Consider the following 14,932-nt stretch of genomic DNA (forward strand, 5'->3'; position numbering starts at 1 on the left):
TTGGAGTTTTGGAAAGGTTTAAATGGATAATCTGGTGGCAAAGCTCAACGCAATTTTTCTTACGCACACTACCAAGCCTTGAGGTAACTTGAGCCTTAAGGATTGTCCCTATATTACTGTATTAAAATTAAAATAGTAGACTATATTTTTGTACACATCAAAAACGGTACAATTTAATATAGGACATAATCATACGGATCTGACAACCACAATCAAAAGTTTATAGATTCACTTATCTAGCATCACACATGGACGGTTTTGTTGCCGATGGGGTTACCATCCCTCTGGGAGACAATTTTTAGGACGATCTCCGGGCCTCGGGGTTTTACATAAATTTTTGCAGAATTTATTTCTTTGCATTACATTTAAAAAGTGTAAGTAGCGCCTTTACCACATCTTGGTTCCTGCGTTATGCTGCCTAACTGACCCTTCGTTTAAGGGTGGCCACATCTGCCAAATATTCCGGACTTCGTTAATAAAACAAGGATAATGAAAACCTAATCAACTTAGAGAAAAAAGGTACCACTAATTGCAAATTTTACATTCCACTAACTCGATCAAAATAAAAAAAATAATTAAGGTCAATTTCACCAAATCACCTCACTATTGCTGGTTTGGTCTAATCCAACCGGTCAGGTCAATATCAAATGAGTTAACGTTGGCTGCTTCTGCAGTAATCCTTAACTGTTAGCTAGGGAGATGCGCTTCCATTTTTGTTGGAACTTCCCTGGCGACTGTGGTGATGCTGATACCGCAGTGATTTCCTGGCGATGGCTCCAACCTGTTTGTTGCACCATCTTTTTCCTGTTAACTGCACAAGAAAATACTGTTCGTACAGGTTATGCTCCACAGCGAGAGTGGTTGGTGCCTTTGGATTCTTTGCCGTTAGGCAGATAAGTAAAATTCTACACCTAACTAAACCGGCAAAACTTTTCACCAACGTGACACATTTACAGCTCAATAGGGACGAGGCAGAACAGTGATGCGTACTAGGCTTTGGAAAAACAAAGCACTCTTCGCGAATGTGAGTCAATTTTGGTAATTTTCCAACCACTGCTCAATTGATACTCTAAAGAACTACAGCAGGAATAAAGGAGTGAATATTTGTTTTTTTACTCCTTAGGTAAAATGACGAGTCGCTTTAATACGCTTTTTTCTGGTTTCAGTGTTTAATCATGTTTTCATTGAAGCCTACTTACAGGTCAGCATAAATCTCTGAGTCAAAGTCTCTCTAGAGATGCCAACTATTACTATCGAGTTAGTACCCAGCGTCAGAAAAATTTACTTCAATATCGTTGAACAGTACCAGTTAGGAAGAAACGAATCATTATTTCGCCCTTCTTGAACACCAAACAAAATATTTCCACTCCTAGCGTCATATTCGAAACGGTAAACCGTATGAGGACAGTTTATTCCCTGCATTTTCAATTGCACTGTGTCCAGAAATTGTGAGAGGAAAGCGGTGCAAACTGAAGCCGACCAGAACTGTCGGGAAGACCGATCGAGCTCTTTCAAACTCATTTCTTTGATCTCATCGACGAAGCCCCCATCATTCCTCAGACCAACGAAGAGTCGTTGAATGTTAACGAGAAAACTTTGGCACCACCAATTTCGGGTTTTAAAGCGATAAAAGTTGTCCACTTGCCTTTGATTCGTCTCGGTACGTTTCACCTTTACTTCGACGAATTCTAATCGCTGAAGATGGTCCACACAAAGGTTATTTTTGACGGATTCGTTGGATATGATTCCATCCATTTCAGCACCGTACATAATCCTTTTTCGTTCCAGAGTGGTTCTAAACAGGACACAGAATTCCTCCGATTCGAGCACTGGAGACTCTGTGTCTGGTAGACTGTTAGGATCATCTGTAAAATAGGTAGGTTTTCAAAAAGGTAAAAAAATTCTATGATACGCTTAAATTACCAGCCAGGATATGCTGCTCAAATTTGAATCCATAGTAACAGAATCGCTTCTGCTGCTCAGTTTGGTTCGCTTCCTCTGCAATCTTTTCCGGTGTATCTTGGGCACACAGATAAATAGTCTTTTTATAGCGACTGGCTAAAATTATCCAACCAGTTTTCCACTCGTAAGGTGTGCACATCACCATCCGCAGCAGACCCCGGAAGCAGACAAAGTCACAGTTGAGACGTTTGTTGTGGTCTGCTTCTGAGATGCGTTCCCGTAGGTGCAGCTCATTTTCAACGATGAACCTCAGCAAGTGATCTATTCGTTCATGTTTCGCACTGTCTGGTTTCGGTTTGCGAATTTGGAATCCCTCGTTTAGATCAATCCGCAACGGTTTATCCGGTACTGATTTAGGTAAACGTAAATATTTTAGATTTTCTGCGGAGGGTATGTACTCTCGATCTGGCCCTACACTAAAGAATCCGATTGTTTTGGGCTGAGATATCGTCGGAAATTCCTTTGTACTATCGACCGTGGATACCGGGTTTAGATTTGTCTGCTGCATTGTATAAACTTCTAACATTCGTTTGCGAAAGTTCGATTTTTCTTCGAATGTAAATTCTAACTATAAATATAAATTTATACAGTACTCCACCATGACCCGATATACAAAAAACTTATAAATATTATCGTACTTAATTAAATTAGATACAATTTGCAGCAAAACACAAAATAATAACAGCTGTTAGCCACAGCGAAACGAGAAAGAGCAGTGTTTATAAACACAGAGTAACTCATTTTCCAGTGTACATCATAGCGGTACTTTCCGAGTCCCTGCTCAACCGGAATGATTTCCAACTCAAATCGATCATGAACCGACCAAAGGGCCGAAGACGCAATGATATCGAATCGAGAAAAATAGCTTTGAAAATTCGCTTCAGAAAATTAAATCGTATTTTAACAGTGTTTGCATACTGCGCTTTCAAATATATTGAAACACTTTAAAACAATACTAGTTTTCGGAAGCGTTACTAAAATATTTTATATAATGTTTTCGTTGATAAAATTGAAAAAAAATCATTTCGCCGAGTGTTATGAAAATATGTTGATTAGGTCATTTTTGAGTCGCCCTCTTATTTGACCACTCACAATTTCGCCCTGCAGTGTCGCCAAAAAACAAAAACCAAATGTGGTTTTCGCCGTGCTCGCCGGAGGGGAAAATTTTTTATTCTCCTCGGGCGTGTCAAGTAGTTGGTTTTTGTTTAGGGCGACTCTGTTTACGGGCTTTGTAAACAATGATGCTGTCAATTTCGCCCGTACACACTACCTTAGAAATGCAGAGGCGTAATCCGCCTGGCGGCTTGTTTACAATTGGAAGTCGGATCCGCCGTTTTGTTTTTTATTGACTTTCATAAAGTGTGAAACATTTATAAATGAGTTTTTAGGTTGTACGTCATTTCGCGGAATACCATTTCCCGGTATACCATATTCCGGAAAACCATATCCCAGAATGTACTGTTTCCCGGAAAACCATTTCCCGGAATGTACCATTTCCCAGAAAACCATTTCTCGGAATGTACCATTTCCCGGAAAAACCATTTCCCAGAATGTTCCATTTCCCGGAAAACCATTTCGCGGAATACCATTTCCCGGAAAATAAATTAAACTACGTACCTTGCCACCACTCATTTTGATTACACTTGCTACGCAGCAAATGTCATGCAAAATACGAAATTCTCTCTACTTTAGAACATAAAAAGTAGTTTGGAAATGTGTTTGGAATTTTATTGAATTAGAATAACATATAAACAATGCTTCAGATATATTTATTTTGGGATTTTTATGGATTATGCATCTAAAAAATTTGCGGTTTTTCTTTCTTATACATGCATGCTTCTTTGTCGTTATTTTTGGCATGTTTTTGATTTATATGTACTTTCTATTTCTATGTAGTTTCACATTCTTTTAAGTACTCTTTCAAAATATTCTTGGTGTTTTATTGGATTTATGTACTAGTGGTCCTAACATAGGTAATTGTTTACTTTAGCTACTTTTTCCCCTGTAAGTGGAAAACATGTTTTTCTTTCGTGAATATGTTAGTTTAGTGTTGCAGATTCATAAAAAAGAGGCGGAAAGCGAAAATTTTTAATAATTTATTAATGAGACTAAAAATAAGTTTTACCTACTAACCTTGCACATAGGGTTATTGTGCTTCCGAAAGTAAGGTTTTTGCCGAAGCTAGTTTAATGCGGCTATGCCGCATAGCCGAGTCCAAGGATCCGAAGCGGCGCAAAGCCGCTGAGGATCCGCTGGACGAGCCTTCCTTGTACTTGTCATCAGAAACGTAAACAAACCTGTGATCCACTCGTTTGCCCGGTATACTCAAACATAGGGGCTATCTCTATCTCGGACAGCACCCAATTGAAACGATGTGGCGTAGCCACATTAGGCAGTGACAATAATTTAATTTTTGCCGATGAATACAATCCTATTGTTACTTAATAAAACATTGTTAATGCCTAATGTGGCTACGCCACATCGATTTTTTTCTCATGCTGTCCGACTTCGCTACCGCTCAGTCGGACTTAAACTAGGGATAGCCCCTATGTTTGAGTATACCGGGCAAACGAGTGGATCACAGGTTCGCTTACGTTTCCGATGACGAGTACGAGGACTACGGCTACTAGCCGCATTAAACTAGCTTCGCCAAAAACCTTACTTTCGGGAGCACAATAACCCTATGAACAAAGTTCTTAGGTACAACTTACTTTAAAGCTACTTAATGAATTATTAAAAATTTTCGCTTTCCGCTTCATTTTTATGAATCTACAACACTAATCTAGCATATTCACGAAAGAAAAACATGTTTTTCACTTACAGGGGGAAAAGTAGCTAAAGTAAACAATTACCTTAACATACCTTCCCCATAGAAAATTTGACAGTTCATAAATTTCACAGTCGACCGACGAAAATGGGTGCATCGAGGTCGACAGATTAATTAAACGACCAAGTTGGGTTTCGTCGGTGGACAATTTTCGTCACCATATTAATCGCCAGATTTAATCTATGTGAATCTGGTTCCAGTTTTAAACTATCAACTAATCGATCGATTTAATTGGTTGAAACAGACCGATTTCAACAGATTTCGTCTGTCATATTTAATCGGTTGTTGAGTCGGCTGACGTCCATGTTAAACACCCATAAGAGTCGGTGTAACAATCGACCGATTAATTGGTGGCATAGTCGGCCGATTGTGCCGACGCAAGCCGATTTAGGGTGCAGATAAGCTCAGAAACGGAATTCCGTTTTCTTGCATCCCTTTTCCGGCTGCCCTTTTTTCTATTTTTATCTCTCTCTAAAACGGAATGAAAACTATTCCGTTTCGTGATCAGGGTTGTGTTAAACTCGAAGAAAATCTTCCGTTCCACAAATATTTGACATTTCGTTCCACAGCTTCCACATAGAGCTGTCAACATTGTTTTGACTGTTGTTACTCTGAATATAAACATTTGATATTATATTATTGCTATTAGATAAATTTCAAATAGTTACAAACAAAAAGTTAATGTTAAATCTTTTTTGTACCACTGTTGTTCCAAATCTTAGAAAAAAAAAGTTTATTCAGTTGGTATAAGGACAGACATGCAATTTGAAGACAACATATATGTGTAATTAAAATGACGACGAAAATAAGTTGTTTTGAAAACGAGTGCGTAGTGTTCCAGTTATGACCTAGTTCTTGTGGTGGTCAAGTTTCATTGCATTATAGACTGCTTTTATGTGTATCAAAATTTATTCATTGGCTACCATTGTGAATAACTTGCAACGGACAAGTTCATCTGAAACCTTTTTATTAGATATTAAAACTAATCATTGGCTTATTGTGTCGCAGTTTTCCCAATTGTAGATAGTAAAATTAAAGTCGTTCCTAGCAAACAATCGTGCATTCTGTTGGTTAATTTGATCTGCATAGTATCCGTGAGTAGTTGAGGGATATAACAATATAAACATTCGCGATATTCTAATCTGCATCTGTTTCTCATGCTGAAATATCGATATATCGTTTTGCATCACCTGCTAGTAAATATATCATTAGGCCTCATGTGCTTTAGTAAAATCATTGTTTTGCCTCACCTACTAAAGAAGAAAATTGATGTTGTTTATTTCTGTTTACAGTTTGTGACCAACGTGTATTTGTTCCTGCTGTCCAACAATTCGTTCGTTCAAAGGCAACAAACGGAGGATAGCGAATCGCTACCGGAACCAACGCAAATTCTGCTGATCGATCGTGTCAATTGTGCTTTACAACGAATCGCTATACTCCGGGCTGATCGTGATCCGGCACAAGATGCTATACCGGATCTACGCTTGCACGGGAAATTGTAACATACCGAAACCGAATGAGGGGGAAGATGCATCAAACGGTGCGGGTAAGTTCGATGGCGAATAAATATGAAAAATCATTACTGACTTCCGTTCATTGCAGTATCGTCCCCACTGGGCTACCGACCAACGTGTAATTGTTCCTGCTGTCTGAAAAGTCGACCGGACTCGCTCGATCAAGTACCAAACGGGATACTGAGTCGCTACCGGAAGCGACACCAATTCCGCTGAAATCTATCGTTTTTGTGTTACCACGAACCGCTATACTCCGCGCTGATCGTGCTCCGGAACGAAATGCTACACCGGTTCTACGATTGCATGGGAATTTTAATCGTACCGAAACGGTAAGAGTCAATGTCCATCTGCTTCCAGTGTGCGGCAATGAGATTTCAGCTCGCCGGATACACCACGGCCGCAGCTGCTTGTAGCAGGTGAATTTGCTCAACACCATATTACGTTTAAAAGCGACCCAGACTGCCCGAAATGTCACCTGATTTGCTCTCTGAACGCGTTGCTCATCCAGAGTTGCTTATTTTGGCTATTCGCAACTAACCTACACTGGATACAGGTCGTTCCTGCATCCGCCACCCGTGGACGCGCTCGATGGCTCTCAGCTGAGTTTGTGTATGTATGTGAGTATCAAATAATGGCACTTTTCTCAGAGATGGTTGGACCGATTTAAACAATGTTATACTCAAATGAAAGGTGCAACATAGCCATAGGCTGCTATTGAATTTTATTTGGATCTGGTTCTGGAGTTATGAGTTGGAAAGTGCGATCGCACATGAAATTATCTAAACCTTTGTGCTTTTTGCATATAAAGAAATACTATGCAATCACTCCACAAATCAACTTTTCAACTGAGACTCGGGGGCCGAATGTCATGATCCATTCGATTCAGTTCGTCGAGATCGGTCAATGTCTGTGTGTGCATGTGTGCACATCTAGGGGGAAGTGGCCCAATTCGGACCGCTGGCCAATTCGGACCACCAGCTGTTTCTCAGCTATGGTAATATTATGAAAAGCGTATATATCATTGTCATGGCTGTCATGTAGCTCTGTTTTATATCACAAAATTTTGCGGTTCTCAGTTTTCGTATGCGTGCGCTGGGGGCGAATGTTGTTTTGGAGCGCTTTTTTGAAAAATGTGTAAGCCAAAAAAAAAAAAAAAATTTCGTTGGCAACAACAATATATCAAGTCAAATGCATTATCGTGATTTTGGATCTACTGGATAATATCTTTTATTTAATATCTTGTTTTGGGCGAGACTATCAACTGTTTTCGTTTAATTGGTGTGTGAATAATAGAATATGGGATGAGCTTGTCAAATTCCAGCAAAAATCCGCATTGCCGTCGACGGGGGTACGAATCGATGGGTAGACTTTCTTAAGGAAAATATTGGCACAGAAGAACAGTTCGGTGACGGGAGATTTCGATTCCTGCACCAATTAATCCATGACTTAAGGAAAGCGGTTGAATTGCAAGGTAAGAACATTACAAATTAAAAAAAAAAAAAATTCACTCGTTACTGATGTCTATTTAACAGATAATCAAAACACCCAAATGCTACAGATTTTACCAAATCTCTCAAAGCGATTTAGAGCACCAGTTACGATAGCGAAATAAGTCGAATTCTGGTGTTGTGTGAAAGTTCTGGCCGGTTGTACCAAATCATGGCCAACATTAATACTTTGTTCCTGGCCCGTGACATTCTACCGAATGCATTTGTATTCTTGCGATCCAGTAACTCTCAGTTGGCTGCTACCGGCGGGAACCCACTTAATTCAAATTTCCCCTCGGTTGGTACACGAACGTATCTGGTGTTCGCTTGTTCCTATTGGACAACGGGCCGTATGTAGCACTAGTGGATTGCACTGGAACCTCGACAACCGGGCTGTTTGGTAAGCACTTCGAACACTTACTCTAGCCAGGAAGTTCAAATTCAATCAGAGAGTGCCGTACTTTGGTTAATGGGAACGACCCCGAAGGATATGTGATAAGAGTATTGCCTGCAACTGAAAATACGCGTTCATGTCAACGGGCTTTTAGGTGCCTAATAAAATTCCCTCATCTCTCTGTATGTTGCTTTATTAGATATAATACAAATATATTGATATAGAAAGACAATATTTTATTTTCTTAATGTAAAAGTGTCAATTTCTAGCTTTTTAGTAATACTGTTCAGAGAAATCGACCTCCGACAATTAATCGGCGATCGTCTTCACATCTAGACATGTAAAATGATTTAATTTTCGCGGTAAACCGGCACATCATTATTGGTTCGTTTATTTGCTCCGTCATATTTCGTTCCGGACCCTCCGGAATATCATCGCCAAACTCATAAAAAGTTCCATCATTCTTGGTGATGTTGTTCTCCTTTAGTCAGTCAATAGCATCGACATAGTTCGGTGGCATAAAATTCGGGTTAAGATGACCCCACGGAGATTTCAATACTCGATCGACAACATCTACTATCAAATCTTCCAGCCGATCAAGTAGCTCTTTGAAAGTAATAAAGGGACATTCACCCTCAATATAACTGTATTCTGCTAAATCACGGCGAGCAAGACTCTGCTCTGCACGGTAACTTTGAGAAATGCAATAGTCGCCCAATGCCGGCAAACAGGTTTCCATATATTTTTGTGAGCTTTGCGTCAGGAATGCTTCCGCCCTAAAATGTATTTATTGTTTGAGCAAATACTTCTAATGCGAACATTTTTTATTTACCTAAAATAGTCCAGTTTGAACAGAGTCGACCCTCCTTCAACTTGTGTTTGCACCAGCGTCGGCGGCGTTACGCCGTTCATGATAATGCTCACTAAATGCCATCATAATGACATCTCTCATCTTGAGAATCTTAGAAGTATTTTCGCCTCTAATCATAATGTGTCTGTTATCGAGCTAGACATCAGGATGAGCATCCTCGTTCAAAATAGAATCTGCCCCACCGGCCGGAGCTAATCCAATTAGCTACCAATAATCAACGTGCAGCTCATGTCCACCGGGAGCGGACTTACCTTCTGGAACCTCTGACACAAGGTATCGCTGAGAACGCTTTTCAAGAATTTTCTTGAGCTGAGATTTGGCTACTAGTTCGTAGGGTGATTCCGATTTTGCATCCTTAGCGTTTACATAAATTCTTGGGAAAGGTTCCTTGCCGGCGTGCTTCATGGCTTGTAGGATTGTTTTGAAGGGTTTTTCCGCTGTTCCATCACCGAACTCGTCATCGCCACGCTTTTCCAAGGTGTAGAGATCGTCTGGAGGTGGTGAGAAAAATTGGATCAATATTCAATTATTATTATCCATCACCGTTGGTTGAATTTCAGCGGCCGTTCACTTTCCGGCAAGTGTAATGGATAAGAGTACTTACTGGCAACGTTTGTTGAGTGCCGAACAGGGGATTGATTTCCGTTTCATCCTTGTTACTACGAGTAGGTTATGCTTCTTTTACCATCTCAGCATAGATATCAGTTTCTGCTGCCAACGTCGGATGGTAATCTAACGAGAAGAGATTATATTAAATTCAAAAAAATTTTATCTTAAAGAAAGAAACCACCCAACTTACCACTAAGAATTGAAACTTTTCATAGTTAGCATCATACTGTTGAACTTCGCTGTCCAAGCATTCCTGACATTCTTCCGGGTGTTGCATGTGCATCTACGCCCCCCGGAACGAACGGTCGGGGTGAAACGGATAGTAGATTCTTCGTATACCACTAACCGTATCGTGGGGGATAAAACATTCCTTCTTCATAGCTTCCAACAGTTCTTAGTGCATCTGGTGTAGGATAAATCGATTCCAATTTTGAATTAGACTGATCAGATTGATGTTAGCAATGTTGCTTCGGTCCGAAGAAAATATTAACCCCAGCTGCTTCCGGAAAGAGAATTCCTTACAACAGCAGTGCGTAATGGGTCGAAGTGACAGCTGCTATCTAAACCAAGACTATTGAAAACTATAGGTAGGATTATTCAAGATTAGCTAAAACTAGTCGAGATTATTTTGGGAATAAAAAAGTTCACTAATTTATTTTAGTCCAACGTTTAGAGTGATTTCCCCCTAGGGGTGTGGATGTTTTTTTATAACCGTTGGGTGAATTTTCGTGAAAAAGTATGTGTCGCCACGCGATGGGAGTACAATGTACGATTATTTCAAGTCAATTTGAATAGCTTTCAATAATTATTTTCTTTGATATTTCACAGGTGCCATTAGGAGCCTTGAGGACAACCATAACAACTGGGTGACTAAACAGAACAGCGGGACATTATGATTTAGAGCAACACACCACCGTTCTATGAATCGTTGGGGTTTGCACCATGCGATGTAGAATAATATAGTCAATGAGACAAAATAACTAATCGAATGATTCACTGCGTATAGTTTTTCTCATGTTCCCAATCTTCTATTGGCAGACAGCCGCTTTAAATAATCGGTGCAACGTCGTAACATTATTTAGTGGATTCTTGGTGGAAATGTGGTGCTTCCTGCCGATGTTGGTGACTCGAAGGCAAACCGAATAAAAGGGCTCCAGATTGAAACAGTTAAACATATAGGGTAGATGATTTAATTTTTCTCAAACTATTAGGGTGCTACACTATATTCCGATGAATATACTGGAAGAGGTAGAGATTTTGTGCGAAGTAGGGATACCAATTTTTTATCCCATAATTTGAACAGCAGACGATGTGTTCGGTTGGGTACAATAAATAGATAGGCTACGATGAAAAAAAGAGATGTAACCCTCTCAGTGGGAGGCACGATTCTCGAGAGTCTAAGATAGAATATTTATGCAATTTCACCCGATCGAAGTGAATTATAACTCTTACAGAAACATGGACAAATGTATTGCGAATGAATAAATTATGTTTCTAAAGTAAATTGCTTTATGTATCGAAAGAAAATATCCAGTTAAGTTATAAAAGTTTGCCGTCTTGCTTTGGAACAATTCAGCAGTTTAAAACTCTCTTAAAATTAGACGTGCACACTCTGGGAGCCAAAAGCGATATACGAAGAATAAACTGAATCGTAATGACATTCTATAGAGAAAAGAAAGGAATTTGGCTTTCTTTCATTCATAATCTTTAGTAAAAACAGCGTGTGGTGATATTTCATTCGTTTGTCTATTCCTTATATAGTTTTAGTCGAATAGTTATCAGCCAGCTCCAAATCGCATTATGGCACGTTGAAATCTCGTATCGAGGGTATCCATTTCCACGTGTAGCCTTCAAAACTGCATGATCGCTGGTCCAAATAGCAGCTGTGTATCAAAGATGCTAACACGTTTCACTCGTTGTAATTTCGTAATTTGTATTGCCATACAAAAGAGCCTTCAACTGAAAGAGTACAGAAAAGAAACAAATATCAAACTGAATTTATTGAAAAACCCCGGGGCGGTGGATTGCTCTCAAGTTGCACTTTCTAGCAGAAGAGCAGGCCACTGGACGTGTTTCATTCCCACTGCTAGAAAGTGAAACACCAAGGCAATCCACCGCCTCGGTGTTTTTCAATGAAAAACGACATGAATGAGTTTACAAATGAAAAAGTATTATATCTTCAGTACAATGGAATCACTATCAGTGGGAACCTTGTTTAAGCTTCCGGGGTGAAGTCTTCTCACTACATGATCTTCTTATTGGCTCCTTAAAACACTACACAAGATCTTCCTACACTAGTTTCTAATCTGATTTGGATTAATCGAATTACACATCATAATTACACATCATAATACCAATACACAAAGGTGATTTATTGTTCGCAATAGAATAGAATTTATCATCAGGCATTATTTCAACCGTACATCGCTCATAAACAATTTGTCATTTTTGTTGACATGGTGTTAAAAAATATCCACTCTCACTAGCTTACTATTCGGAAAAACAACAACAAAACTCCACAAGCACTTCCGGAACTTTTTTATGCTCCGATTGTAGTGAAAAACTTTTGCTAATATATATTTTTAATTGCAGAAAGATTTAAAATGTGATTGAAATTTTCGTTTGCTGCTTTTAATACTATATGTAAACAAAGTTTATCTCTTTCTGACTGGTAACGCAACGTATGATGACACACGAAAGAAAAATTGATAGGAGAAAAAGAGATGATCGATTTGTTTTGCTCTGGTTTAGACATATGCACAGGGTTGAACATAAGTTCCACTGCGATCCACAACGTGAAAACGGAACGGAATCGGAACGGAATTTCAGCTTATCTGGGCCCTTAGAGTCCAGCGTCAGTACTTCGTTTAAATCGGGGAACTTTACTTCAATATCTTAGAACAGTACCAATTAGGAAGAAATGTATCGTTGTTTAATCCTTCCGCTACAGAAAAGAAAATATTTGCACTCCATGTAGGGTCGTAATCAAACCGGTAAACCGTATGAGGACAGTTAATTCCCTGCATTTTCAATTGCACTGTGTCCAGAAATTGTGAGAGGAAAGCGGTGCAAACTGAAGCCGACCAGAACTTTCGGGAAGATCGATGGAGCTCTTCCAAACTCATTTCTTTGATCTCATCGACAATACCCCGATCATCCCTCAGACCAACGAAGATTCGTTGAATATTAACAAGAAAATTTTGGCACCACCATTGTCGGGTTTTGTATCGATAAAAGTTGTCCACTTTCCTTTGATTCTTCTCGATTAGTTTCACCTTTACTTCGACGAATTCTAGTCGCTGAAGATGGTCCACACAAAGGTTATTTTTGTCGACGGATTCGTTGGATATGATTCCATCCATTTCAGCACAATACAGAATTCTTTTTCCTTCCAGTGTTCTTCTAAACAGGACACCGAATTCCTCCGACTCGAGCACTGGAGACTCTGTGTCTGGTAGACTGTTAGGGTCATCTGTAAGATAGGTAGGTTTTCAAAAAGGTAAGAAATTGTATGATACGCTCAAATTACCAGCCAGAATATGCTGCTCAAACTTGAGTCCATAGTAACAGATCCGCTTCAGCTGCTCAGTTTGGTTCGCTTCCTCTGCAATCTTTTCCGGTGTATCTTTGGCACACAGATAAATAGTCTTTTTATAGCGACTGGCTAAAATTATCCAACCAGTTTTCTAATCGTAAGGTGTACACATCACCATCCGCATCAGACCCCGGAAACAAACAAACTCACAGTTGAGTCGTTCGTTGGGGTCTGCTTCTGAGATGCGTTCACGTAGATGCAGCTCATTTCCAACGACGAACCTCAGCAAATCATACATTCGTTCGTAATTCTCATGGTCCGGTTTTGGTTTGCGAATATGGAATCCCTCGTTCAGATCAATCTGCAACGGTTTACCCGGTGCCGATTTGGGCAAACGCAAATATTTTAGATTTTCTGCGGAGGGTATATACTCTCGATCCGGACCTACGCTAAAGAAACCGATTGCTTTGGGCTGGGATATTGAAGGAAATTTTCTTGTACTATCGAGCGTGGATGCCGGATATAGATTTGTTTGCTGCATTATAGAAATTTCTCAAAGTATGGTAATGCTACCCCGTAAAAAATCCTCCCGATTTTCCCAGCGACTAAATCGGCTTTGGTCGGCTGAATCGCCCGACTTCGAAATCGACGAATTTATAAATTGTTGCATCGACGCTTATGAGAGTTTAACATGAGTGTCTGTCGACGCAACACCAGACGAAATAGGTCGACGAAATATGTCGAAATCGGTTGATTGAAAACGATTAAATATGTAGATCTGTCGATAGTTTAAAATTGTTCAAATCCAACCTTCACTGGGAATTTCTCGAAATAAGTAAAAGACAAGTTTACACATAAAAAAGTGTGAAATTAATATTGTTTTTTATGTACATGTAAAAAAAATCTATAGGACTTACGCTTGGAACTTGGTATGACTTGTTGATAATTACAATTACAGACCTTCCTTTTGCTCTTAAAACGCGAACTGGAATTTCTTTTACTTCCTTTTTTCATTCGTACAGGCAACGGTCTGATTGATTCAATACATCTGCAATTACATATTATAGAGAATAATAAAAACTAACAACAGAAACATTAATCAGACTTACCCAAATCAATCCGAGCGATAGTCAGGTATACAATCACTTGTTTCTGTTAAAATTGTGTGTCTGTAATTTTTGCTATTTCACTTTCAATTTGTTGCAAATATATGCCAAACAAATAAAAATTGTATTTGTAACATAAAGCTTGACTTTAGCGTTTGTCAACAATACGAGAACCGATTTCGTCTGTGGAACAATATGACTATTAAATCTTTTTTTTTTTTTTTTTATCTTAAAATACGTTTATTTAGGCCCAAATGCTGTAGCTTAACGAGGCCGATAATTCATTTTTTTTTATATTACATGTCACATGTTAGTGGGGGAAGGGAAAGCCGTATTTAGGGGCGGCTTGCTCCCCTCTTATGTAAGTAAAGGACAAAGGTAGGAAGTGGGATACATATTGTGTAATTGACATCGTCGTTTGCTGATTGATCATTGTGGCGGATATGCACACTTTGTTGTAGTGTTGTAGTTTCCAGCCTGTAATCGCAGGGGCGAGGGGAGGGTCGATATTTCGGATAATTATTGGCACTCTATATCATCTGCATGTGCGGTATGTCATGATGTTCTGGATAGACGGTTATCAAGAAGAGTGTGCACCGAAGACTCGTGAAGCAATGCCATATTGTA

General features: G+C 39.4%; 2 protein-coding genes and 2 pseudogenes across 3 annotated transcripts; 1 reads left to right on the forward strand and 3 right to left on the reverse strand.

Moving 5' to 3' along the window:
- Positions 1–8: 8 nt before the first annotated feature.
- Positions 9–2,683, reverse strand: LOC131693962 (decapping nuclease DXO homolog). Of its 2 annotated transcripts, XM_058982268.1 has the most exons (3): positions 2,601–2,683; positions 1,924–2,530; positions 9–1,865 (listed from the first exon to the last, which is right to left on the reverse strand). In XM_058982268.1, the coding sequence occupies exons 2-3, from the start codon at positions 2,486–2,488 to the stop codon at positions 1,282–1,284; spliced, it is 1,149 nt and encodes a 382-aa protein (XP_058838251.1). In that variant the 5' UTR covers positions 2,489–2,530; positions 2,601–2,683; the 3' UTR covers positions 9–1,281. The 2 variants fall into 2 exon arrangements, with proteins under 2 accessions (XP_058838251.1, XP_058838250.1); XM_058982267.1 differs by having other exon boundaries at positions 1,924–2,655.
- A 3,959-nt stretch (positions 2,684–6,642) lies between these two features.
- LOC131688211 (uncharacterized) lies at positions 6,643–11,168 on the forward strand (annotated as a pseudogene).
- On the reverse strand, positions 8,471–9,947 carry LOC131688212 (asparagine--tRNA ligase, cytoplasmic-like; annotated as a pseudogene).
- Positions 11,169–11,391: 223 nt separating the features above from the next.
- On the reverse strand, positions 11,392–13,765 carry LOC131688454 (decapping nuclease DXO homolog). Its single transcript, XM_058972722.1, is given in 3 exon segments — positions 11,392–11,623; positions 12,156–13,136; positions 13,194–13,765. Coding segments are annotated over 2 exon segments (1,137 nt in total). The 5' UTR covers positions 13,741–13,765; the 3' UTR covers positions 11,392–11,623; positions 12,156–12,546.
- Positions 13,766–14,932: the final 1,167 nt, after the last annotated feature.

Source organism: Topomyia yanbarensis, chromosome 3 (genome assembly GCF_030247195.1).
Source record: "Topomyia yanbarensis strain Yona2022 chromosome 3, ASM3024719v1, whole genome shotgun sequence".
NCBI classification, from domain to species: Eukaryota; Metazoa; Arthropoda; class Insecta; order Diptera; family Culicidae; genus Topomyia; species Topomyia yanbarensis.

Bases quoted from the DNA above. Each gene is read 5' to 3' on its own strand.
- LOC131693962 (XM_058982268.1), bottom strand. From the start codon at position 2,488: ATGTTAGAAGTTTATACAATGCAGCAGACAAATCTAAACCCGGTATCC. The intron at 1,866-1,923 runs GTAATTTAAGCG...CCTATTTTACAG, and splicing joins TGAGCAGCATATCCTGGCTG to ATGATCCTAACAGTCTACCA.